The sequence below is a fragment of the Zingiber officinale genome, chromosome 6A, assembly GCF_018446385.1.
Source record: "Zingiber officinale cultivar Zhangliang chromosome 6A, Zo_v1.1, whole genome shotgun sequence".
NCBI classification, from domain to species: Eukaryota; Viridiplantae; Streptophyta; class Magnoliopsida; order Zingiberales; family Zingiberaceae; genus Zingiber; species Zingiber officinale.
This window is the reverse complement of record NC_055997.1, coordinates 77,396,909-77,408,490: the sequence shown is the minus strand read 5'-3', so window position 1 is coordinate 77,408,490 and position 11,582 is coordinate 77,396,909. Positions and strand designations below refer to the sequence as shown.

Here is an 11,582-nt window from a genome sequence, read left to right as displayed (position 1 = left end):
TTCACTGTGATCAACTTGTGCTTGGTGATAATCGTGGTCAGTCATTATATCGAGGAAAACAAACATCCTACATAATCTAGAAGTACTGTTGAAGGGGGATAAATTTATTTGAAGAAAGCTACGTCAAATGTGGACCTCGACATTTCCTTTCCCGACTCGGAATCATGGTCTCAACTTGGTATAGTGATCCACTCAGGTAATACTCGGCATCAGACGATTTCTCCCCTCACTCGATACTCAAGAAGCATTCGACTGACTCGGTTGTCGGACGGCGTGTCCACTCGATAGCTCGGCTGACTAGACAACTAAACATTCTACGAACTCGACACTCGAGGACTTGGCAAGTTGGGCATTCGATGTCCCAACTCATCACTTGGCAGCTCAGGAACTCGTCGTCCAGATTTGGCTTCTAACTCGAACTTGTGAAGCACTTGGAGCAGTCTTCCTACGCACGACAACGCACTGGGGCTCGAGCTACTCCACTCAATGGGCCAGTAGACGGCGGCTCGAACACTTGGTAGTGTGGTAGTGCTGTCGATGAAACACATTGGCTTAATCCAGAATAATGACTTGAGATTATCAGTTAAGCATTCTCACTGAATTTTGATTATGTAATTTTAAATTTAGTAAATTTCCACTCTAACTTAAGGGATAATAGGATAGATTGTGAATTCCCAACAACTTTGACCATGTAATTTTATATTTACGATGATAAGTCAAAAATTACAAATTAATATTATTCAATACAAATCCTGCAGCTCATCCCGTTATATAAAGGGCGGAGCTACCTTATGGAGACCGGATCTCTTGGTACATTAAAAAATAGATTAGAAGATAAATCATTCATAATTATAGTTGGATCATAGTTGCGATCTGATCGTAATTGGTTAAGATACCTTTCTGTGTTTACCGTCCCTATCATATTATAATTTGAGTCGGAACGGACAACTGGAAGCCATCGGAAGTAGACAAGTGTCTAGGTTGCAAGGCGCTGAGCCAAGGGTGACCTCCGGACAACTTCTAACTATCCGTTCTAACTTAAACTATAATTTAATAGGGAAAAGGGACAATGAATACAAAGAGGAATCATAACTAATTACTATCAAATTACTGTCATAATCTGATCATAATTACAAATGATCTATCTCCTCATCTGCTCCCTACCTTATGATCTGCTCCCTACCTTATGATCTACTCGGACTGGAGCTAGGGGCGACATCAACACCGACGAGCAGCTGCCGAATTTTTAATGAGAAAAAGACAAAATATCTGAGAAAGTGAGGAAGGTAGGCCGGATAGGAAAGTACTATACATTTTCGCTCCGTCATTCGTCGTACCTACTTCGTATATTAATCCCTCAACGGCCACACCGGCCGATTCCTTGCCTTTGCGCCGCCGCCGTTGTCGCTGTCATCGAACGCCGCTGGGGCGAGGTTGAGCGCTGTGGCGGCGTGGCCTGTCGAGCGCAGCAAGCGGAGGAGCTTGTACCAGCACCCGACGCCGCGCGTGTCCATGCCGTGCACCAGAACGAGGCGGGGCTTCGCCTTTTTCGCCTGGGGTTCGATTGATACTTCTTGTCCTTTTCTCTTCGTTTTTTTTTTCTCAACCATTTAAAAATTAATTAATTAATTAATTACGACAAAATGTTCAAGCACAATAATTATTACTCCAAGCGTAATACAATGGAAATATCGCTGATGATATCAGCATTTTTTCTTCAGTAAAGGAATTGCAAATGGTCCGTCGACCAAACCTTCGTAAATGGCCTTGTAAGTTGCCTCCGTCGGGTGGAACCCCTCCCACGAAGCATATTTCTCCGGGTCTCTGCAACAATGCCCGTTGCCTCCGCAACAAGCAGCAAAAGGTTCGCTGATTCCTGCACAAACCATTCGCATTTACGTGAACCAACTCGATCCGGTCGTCCCTCGGTCCGGCTCACTTAACCATGCATATATACACATACCGAACCGGGGTTGGTCGGAGAACATCCGCATCCCGGCCCCGAAATAATCAGCATACGCGATGGTCACGTTGGGGTATAACCTCGCGAGCCGGCTCAACTGAGCCGTCAAGCGGACGTTGTGGTACTCGGAGAACCGGTTCAGCCACAGCAGACAGCCGTTGCCGTCGTAGTCGCTGGGGTCGTCCCGGCGATACTGCCAGAGCCACACCGGGATACAGCCGATGGGCAGGTTTCCCGGGACCACCAACGTTTTTGCGCCCATTCCGATCAACCTCTGTCCGTCGTCAGATTATTAATTAGTGCAGCAATTTATCTATGTAAGTGATTAGTGTAGAAATTAAATTAATTAATTAATTATCATTATAATTATACTTAAGAGAGAGTGGAATTACAGTGATAGTGGAGGAGATGGCGTGAATTACACGGGGGACGATCCTTATGAGTTTGTGATATGGCAGATCCTGATGGAGAGCTGCGTTGTAGTCATTCCCTCCGATCTCCCCCACCATGAACAGTGCGCTCTCCAAGAAGTTGGGATCTGCAAATTATTACATTAATATTATTGTCAAACAAGAAGATGAGGCATATAAGCATATTATTAGAGATACAATTAATCATTTACGTAAAATTGTTCACGATTGGGAATTTCAGCAAAAGGATATGTTTGGTGAAATGCTTTTGTTTTCAAGTAATGAGGAGTTAATTAAATTATTGGGCTAAATAAAAAGGAACAAAAAAAATTTTAAAAAAAAAGACATTTTTTTTATTAGAATAGTCAATAGCACTTTTTTTTTATTTATTATCAAAATATTACTTCATCAAGTCTCAATCTATTTTATGTTACCGAAAATACTTTTGATTTTGATTATATCATAACAGCTGTGATAATAAAGCTAATACGACTGCATAGTCGTATAGTCGTAGCAGTTATAATCACCTAACTGATATAATGTATTGTTTGTTTGTGTTGTAGTAATTACGCTACTACGAATGTTAATTAATATTGTTCAGAGATGACTTGTATAATTGTATAGTAGATAAATCCTATAATATAATATTTAGGGATGACATTTTCATCTCAATTCGATAGTTAATTTGACATTCAACCTGAATAGAGAAGGATATGGAAAGAATTTTTATATCTGATTATAGTAAATGAGTATTCAAGTATGAGTATTTCGAGTATAGGTATGGAGACAAATGTGGTAAAACCTACCCATATCCTATGTTTACCCGATTGAAGGAGCGCGAAACAAAAAAGAACTGACAAGTACATTGAAATAATTTTTTTTTAAAAAAAAATGAGAATTGTAGGAAGTAATAAGATGATAGATAGGATATGGATACCCAAAACTCCGATGGGTATGGAGATAAGTATGAAAGTTAAATATCCAATGAGTATAAGGATGAGTATGAATATAAATATAATAAATAGAGATGAATACGGAGGGTATAAAATCTTACCTATATCCATTATCATCCCAAATAATATTAACTAATATTGATTAGAAATAAATTATAAATGTTAAAGTAATAATGATTCATAACTGCTATAATATAATCTAATCAGTGTTAGCAAACAAAAAGTGCTTAGATTATAAAAATAGTAAATCAGTTATCATAACCACCCCTAATTGTAACAAGGATTCTCTAGATCACAATTAATAAGATAATCTAATCAGTGTTGAGCAAACAAAAAGTGCTTAGATTATAAAAATAGTAAATCCATTATCATAACCACCCCTTAATTACTGCAAGAATCCTTTGGATCGCAAATTGTGATCTAGAGAATCTGTGCTCCCCTAACTGGCCCATAGATATGGTCAAATGTTTAAATTATCGTAGTTCTGAAGTTGTTATTATTATGGATCATAATTAACATGGCCATGTTATAACAACATCACTTAATTACAATAATAACATAAAAAATAAAGAGTATTTTAAAAATAAAAATATATTGAGATGGATAAAATAATATTTTAATAATAATAACAATGTTCTTTTCACTATTCTAATAAATAAATAAAAAAGATTCTTTTTATTTTATTTTATTATTAGATAAAAATAGATGCTCTTTTAAATTTCCTAAAATGAAAACGGTGGGGACTAAACTTTCGTGCATTAATTATACATTTGTCTTTTTTGATATTCTAATTTTTTTTTACTAGTCTCAGATTCCTCATTAGTCAATCCCAAGGAAGTTTAAAAGGTAAATATTTACAATTATCAACTAAAATAAATTTTAAATAAGATTTATTTTGATCAATAATTTTAATTTTTTACTAATTAAATTAGATTTGGATAGTAATTATTAATTTTTTTATTGGTATTTAATGATAATTTTTAATTTTCTATAGGTAAAGTTAAATTTGATTGATAATTTTTTATTTTTTATTAGACAAAGTAGATTCGATAGTAATTTTTAATTTTTGACGGTAGTTAGATTTAACATGTAATTTTTTATTTATTTAATGACCAAATTAAGTTTGATAAATAATTTTGAATTTTTTACTAGTCAAAATAACTCATAATTTTAGTTTTTATTACCAAAGTTGGCACTTTATTATTTTTTTAATAAAACTTGGCTAGTAATTTTTAATTTTTATTGGTTAAAATTTAATTCATGACCAAATATCTGTGTATAAAATATATTTAATATTGCACTAGATTATTTCATTCTAAAATTTATTTTTTTATATTTATTTCTTCTCTTCATCATCATTTTGATACCATTATTTGCTTGCCCTTACTCATTGATGAAAGTGGACGAAGTTTCTACTATTACGAGTCTCCAAGAGAAATCTATTATAAGTAATCTTAACTTACCCGGCTACTATTTTTTTTTTTTACTTAATTCTGTAATTTTTAGGTCACATGATAATAATTTTATCGTTATACTCAAATTCATCTTAACCGAAGTTAATTAAAATTATCAATAAAAAAATTAAAATTAACAATTAAAATATATATTAATAGTATTATAATAATTTATCATTTAGGGTCAAATTTAGATAGTATTTTTAATATTTTATTGGTAAATTTTAACTTTAGTTAATTAATTAAAAATATTTATTAGATAAATATATTATTTTTAATAAATTATGTTTGCATAATGATAAATTTGCTACTGTAACCTTAGTTGTCACGGGGGAGAGAGAGAGAGAGAGGAGGAGGATCAACTACGTATTTGAAGGATCTATTTTGCAACTTCTTCAACCCAAAACATTCCGAGCTAAGGGAAACTCATACAGAAATTAAACTCTAAAGCAAATTAAAATCCAAATTAATTAAATATTACCTTGAAACGAAGGATCGGACTGGAGGAGTTGCTGGAACCAGCTAATTTGGGCGTGCAGGGTGTTCTTCCTCAACCACCCAGTCGTATCCACCCCGAATCTACCCAACTCGTTCACGCTCAACGCCGTCGCTCCGGCGAAGGCAAAGTTTGCACCTTTGGAGAAGTCTCCTCCGGCGAGGTAGGGCTGCACCAACGGCAGCCCAACGCGGTGCGCTGCAATATATATATCAACCAACTAATCATGCAAATTGAGATTCATATGGTCGTCGATGCCCGAGGTCATCAGTCATCGACGCACCTATAAAGTCTATGATGAGTCGGCCGTTAGAGAAGCGACCAGTGGGGCGCTGGAAGTAGGCATTCCCCCACCGTGGCCGGCTGACAGTGGTGTTGAAGAAGGCGTGGGCGAAGTTGCCGGTGTCCTGCAGGGAGTCGCCGAAACTGAATATGGCAGAGAAGCAGCTGTGCCGCCTTGCATGGACCTGCACCTGCAGCAGCAGCAGGCCCAAGAGGACTATGAAGAAGCAGGACAAGGCAGAGGCAGTCGCCATATTCAGCCGTAAATTAACGACTCCACTCTATTGATGTTACGCCTGATATATATATATATATATATATATATAATCAACTAATGTTAATCAAAAATAGTCCTCGATAATGACGTCAAAAACTTGATATGTACAATCCGCAAGTGTACGGTTGTTGTCAAGTAATAAAATATCGATCCCATAAGGACTGTTGATTAAGCTCTAGTTAACTTCATACAACAAATTATCTAAACAATCGAAAGATGGTTCAGTCACTAACATTTGAAAAGAGAGAGAGGGAGAGAGAGTAGAGAGCATAAGTGAGTAAAGATGAAGTTGGTTTCAGGAATGATTATAGGAATTTGAGTTCACTATGATGCTAGTTAATGTCCCTATGCATTATTCATCTTCTTACCTCCATCCTTATGCACATGTAGGAGGTCTAACTAAATAATGACACTACCCCGTGACGGTCATGTTGGAATGCTACCTCTATTGGTATCCGATATTACTAAGTAAAAGAGGTAACCTAGCAAGTCTAATTAAAGGGATATCCTTATCACTAGGGTCTCCCGATCATACAATTGCTAGATTACATAGGACACTTATTAACATAGGATTAGATATAACCCATTAAACCTAATTAGATACTTCCTTATGGAGAATTGTCCTTCCTTTCAAGATGATACTCTAGATGTCCGATTAAAGGGATACCCTTTTCAGTAGGCCCCCCCCCCCCCCCCCCCGGTCATATCGTCTAGAGTATACTCTCTATGAGATCAACAATCAAAATACATCTACATGTATACACCATTCACATATTTCATCAAATACATAGAAGGCACAACACATAGAACATGACATAAATATTTCATTGAATAAGAAAATGTCTAAATACATAGTTTATACATTATATTACATCATAGTTACTTTCTATATCCTAGATCTGGAGGATTTACTATATAGAGAAGGAAATACAACCAAGAGACAAGAAGTAAATTCGTCTACAACTCAAAACATAAAGAGAAGAGAAAAGAAGGCTTATGCATTTAGCATCAGTCTTCTTGGATGCAATCCTTGCTTTGAAGGTGGACGGATTGGAAAAGATGAAGCTTCTAGGGTTCTCCCAAGGGGGAGAACCCTTTCCCAATGAATTAGGGCGAGCCTCAAGCCAAAGATGAGTGAAAAGGAGAGAAAATCTCCTTTTATAGCACTAGGCACAACCCCTGCCTAGGCCTATCATGGTCGGGGCTTGAAGCGGCTCTGCTAAATGGGCATGACCATGTGATTTCATACGGCCTCCCTATGAATAGGATTTGGATGGGAGACATGATAGTGTGATTTCACATGACCGTGTCTCTTGGCCCTGTGAAAAAACTTGACCCTGGCATGGCTGTGTCTCATGGAAATATCTTTTAAACCATTTAGACATAGTTTTCTCAGGTTGAAGTTTTAGAAAAGTTATAGATCTTGAAGTTATCTACATTTAGGTATCTAGAACAGCCCATAACTCCAACCGAAGAAAAAGTTATAATCGTTTTAATTTTAATCTATAGTACAAAAAAATTCCATATGGACGTGCCTTTTTTCAGACATGGCCATGTCAAAGAGGCATGACCAGAGCTTGGAAAAAACTTAATTGTCATATGACCGTGCCTCATAGGCATGACCCGGACCTTTGGAGGCTCTATACTCCGTTTAAGCTCCATTTTCCATCAAATTTCTTCTGTAGGATCATGCATATATTAAGGAACATGGCTAGAGTGTATTCCTTGATTAAATCTCCAATTTAAAAGTCTTTTAAAAGCCTTTTCCTTCTTGTATGTTTCATGTGAGCATGCTTCTTCCTCCGATTTCATGTTTTAAGGCTTTTTACTCCATTTTTATTCCAGAATGTGTCCTATCAATCAAAACAAGCAAAAAGAATATCTCCAAACAAATAGAATAGAAGTATAACATAATAATGAAATAGGGTGCAATACATATAGATTATATACATAAAATATAAGTAGATGTACGTTAAAGAATGCTTAAAAACATATATAATTTACACACATCAAGAAGTAGGAGACCAACAACCTATATATTATGTGAACTACTTGTTCAAGAGACTTAAACTTCAATACACCAATCTGGAAAAGTTAACTATGTGATTGGCTTTAACCACTAAGCGTTTAAAACCTTACTTCTTATTTCACCCTATAGTAGTATTGATAGATGCACCACTCAGTTGAATCCTCACTCATCCTAAAGCTACAAGACATCTCATAAAGTGGGCAGACCAACTTATCGAATATAACATCAAGTATTAACCTCGCTCCGCCATTAAAACACAAGTCTTAGCTGATTTCTTAGTGGAGTCCCTTTAGATTGAATAGAATAAACCTTGGAAAATATATGCTGATGACTCCTCAAATAAGGAAGGTAGTAGTGTGAGAGTCATCCTCATCTCGCTTCAAGGTGAAGAAATCAAGTTGGTTGTCTAATTTATATTCCGAGCTTCTAATAATGAATCTGAGTATGAAGCCTTATTGATATCTTTGAAGATTGCTCGGAACATTGGAGCAGAAAGAGTTCCTATACATATGGACTTGTAACTAGTGGTGCAACAGGTAAATAGAGTTTTGAAGTAAAGGATGATAAGTGTTGAAGATATTGTGAGCTAGTAGAAAAAGGCAAAGAAGGATTATTAGAGTTCTCATTGAAAAGACTGCTCGGATGGATAATGCTTGAGCTGATGACTGGGCCAAATTAGCCAGCTCCCTAGAAGAGTGGACTTCCAGAGAAATATTACTCAAGTAGAGATGATGTTGCAGGTAGAGTACAACCCAAGTCCAGCCTCACCCGATTGGCAATCTAAGTTCACGGATTTCTTTTAAAATGGAATAGTTCCTACTGATCTTAAATTGCTTAGGCCTAAAATAAATTGATCATCCCCCATTCTTTCCAAAGAGGTAATCTTGTATTGTGGAAAGTATTACCTGAAGAATCAAGGGGAAAGTTGGGACCTACATAGGAAGGTCCCTATTGGGTGGTGTGTAAAATTGGAGTAAGATCTTACATCCTAGTGGATGCTAAAGATAAACCCTTACTGAGGCCATGGAACATGTATAACCTACGCCCATATTATAGTGGCTAATGTATATTTCTTGGAAAAAAAGTTGCATGTATTTTATAAAACTAAAGTGCATATTAATATGCAAAGTACTATCCTAATGCTTGGAGAAGTATGATTGCTTAGGACATGCTCTAATACACAAATATTATTCTAATGCTCAGAAAAAATATGATTACTCGGGATATATTCTGATGTGCAAGTATTATTTTAATGCTCAGGAGAAACATGATGAGTTGGAATATATTTTGATGTGCAAGTATTATTCTAATGCTCGAGGAGAGTCTAAGGGGAAGCATGATTGCCCTGAACATATTCTAAGGTGCAAAGTATTGTTCTATCAAACCAACATTATGTCTTCTTCTCAAGGATGTTTGTTTTAATACGGAAAATATATTCATCAAAGCGCCAACAATATTACTATACATCTTATTCTAAGATGATCAACATCTCTGAGAATTCAGTGTTTGAAAACACTTGGTATGCCTTTATTCTCTTATACAAATCACATCTCTTCATTGCTTTATCGTATTATGACACTATCCATGGACAGAGTATGATTCAATTGTATTTCATTTTCAATTATATAAATATAGAAAGTCCTCATAATAATGACATAGTCCATATCTACATCGAAGGCTTTCAGGGGAAGTTCTCCTACAACCCGTTAGTGATCAAAAAAGTCATCATACATACCTGGTTTGCGAAGGGGGGAGGGGGGGATAACCTTGCTCTTTGAATTACGCTATTTCTCCTTTAAATCCTAACTAAAAATAGGTGGCATTTTTGGACTCTAGATGAGTCGACAATTGTTGCTCTCTTTCAACCCATTTCTCTTCCATGGAGGATTTGAAAGCTTTAAACTTTGCATCAATGTCACACACACTTTAGAAGATCATGGATACACAGTTTGTCAATATAGTTATATCCTCCCTGGCTTTCTCTAATGCATTTCCCAATTCAATAAAACCTACCTTAGCTTGGTTAGTGAGATCATCATACCCTTTGCGCACCATGGCCTTATAGAGGAGGCTTCCCATATACAAATTCTGGCATCTTGTCACTCATCCCTTAGCCCCTACAAGTTGAGATTCACTTTCCCTTAACTTCTGCATCAACACAAGATTACAATCTCACTCAATTTTCCATTGGCTCTTTAGGATGAACACTTCTATTTCCAAACTTTATTTATCTAGAATGGATTTAGCTAGTGAACTTTCTGCTCCATCACGTTGCTACTACAGGAGGTGCATTTTTATTGATCCTTATTACAAAGTTTGGTTAGTCTCTTAATTTCGTTATCTACTTCTTAATGATGATACGGGAATATAGTCTTCTGGTTCTCCTATTTTTGCTCCTTTACGGACATCACCAGGCGCTCTGGTTGTAGTTGTTCTTCTAAGATAACATAACGTTGTTGAGATTGAGACTAGATTCTCTAAAAGTACCCCATAAATTTGCCTTTGCCGAACATGATTTGACAAGTACAAGTGCGGTCAACGGATAAAAGTAGAAGTGATGAAATGAAAAGTAAGCTAACTTACTACGACCACTACTTGATTCAATTATTAAAGGGATAAAGGTGGACCTCCTTCCTTGGGCAAAGGATATTGTTCAGATCGATTCGGCATCACAAAGGATGAGGATAGTAGGCTTGTAGGTTCACTTGTAGGAACCATGAAAGGGGAAGAATACGACACAATAGCCTTGGAAAGAAGGTCCTCTACTACAAGAGAGGAGGGAGGAGTTGGTATCATCATATCTATTATGGGAGTTAGAAGTTCCACCGGAGCAAGGGTCTATGTCTATAGCTTTGGGGTGGGGTGGGGTGGGGAGGAGATATTATCGACTCCAAAGAAGGTTTCACAGGGACCTCTGGAATAACTGACAAATCTAGGGGAATATCAAATGTAATTATCTACTTTGAAGTAACAATCTTAGGATAAAGAATACCCATGAGAGTGGTCTCATCCAAAAACAATTGAGAATCATAGGAGTGAGAGTTGAGATTAAGTCAGTTAATTTGTGGTCTAAAGGGACCCTCCAGAAGAGGGGTTAAGACTCACTAGAATAGGAAGGGAATCCAGGACTGGTTGAGGTGGTGCAGGACGTTCATCTTGAGAATCAACAAAATTCGCAGATGATTTACCTACGGAAGCTAGGCATTTGCTCGATCTCAATGTCTAGAATATCTCTACAGATTTCTCCGTTTCCTCTTTTTTAGGATTTTTGATAGTGAGTACCTCATGAGGATATATGCAATAACAAGAAAAATGTAAGTATAAGAAGCTAACAAACGAACCCATCAGAAGTAGCTAATCACTTATAGGTTAGGAGCTGGGAATCTTGAAGGAAGATAAATCAAAATGGGACAAAAGATAATTGTCCAATAAGCGAGTTATGATTATAATATTTATCCTATACTTTTACCACACTTCAAAGAAAGAACAGTGCTCTCGAGCTTCATTAATATCAAAAAAATTTGGAAGGTCAAGAAGCTAGGGTCCAGAAGAAGATGGAATGAGCTTCTGATGGGTATAAAAGAATAGTTCTTTCCATCTTTTCAGAGAGGAGGGAAGTCAGTTATGAGACTAATTTTTTTGGACCATGAAATGGAAAACACTAGGATTAGTAAACTTCACATAATAAAAGAAATAAAATAGCAAAGGGGTGAAGGGG

At 36.6% G+C, this 11,582-nt stretch overlaps 1 protein-coding gene across 2 annotated transcripts; it reads right to left on the bottom strand.

The window, feature by feature from the left end:
* Positions 1-1,644: 1,644 nt before the first annotated feature.
* LOC121994092 (GDSL esterase/lipase At1g28570-like) lies at positions 1,645-5,835 on the bottom strand. Of its 2 annotated transcripts, none has more exons than XM_042548255.1 (5): positions 5,560-5,835; positions 5,262-5,474; positions 2,356-2,501; positions 1,964-2,237; positions 1,645-1,876 (listed from the first exon to the last, which is right to left on the bottom strand). In XM_042548255.1, exons 1-5 carry the CDS (start codon positions 5,810-5,812, stop codon positions 1,704-1,706), a joined length of 1,059 nt encoding a protein of 352 aa, XP_042404189.1. In that variant the 5' UTR covers positions 5,813-5,835; the 3' UTR covers positions 1,645-1,703. The 2 variants fall into 2 exon arrangements, with proteins under 2 accessions (XP_042404189.1, XP_042404190.1); XM_042548256.1 differs by having other exon boundaries at positions 5,599-5,835.
* Positions 5,836-11,582: the final 5,747 nt, after the last annotated feature.

What these genes read in the sequence shown, in the direction of transcription:
- LOC121994092 (XM_042548255.1), bottom strand. Translation starts at nt 5,812, where the DNA reads ATGGCGACTGCCTCTGCCTTGTCCTGCTTCTTCATAGTCCTCTTGGGC. An exon ending in CCATCTCCTCCACTATCACT is followed by an intron (nt 2,238 to 2,355) that starts GTAATTCCACTC and finishes GACGACGGACAG; the next exon opens with AGGTTGATCGGAATGGGCGC. An exon ending in CTCCGACCAACCCCGGTTCG is followed by an intron (nt 1,877 to 1,963) that starts GTATGTGTATAT and finishes TGGTTTGTGCAG; the next exon opens with GAATCAGCGAACCTTTTGCT.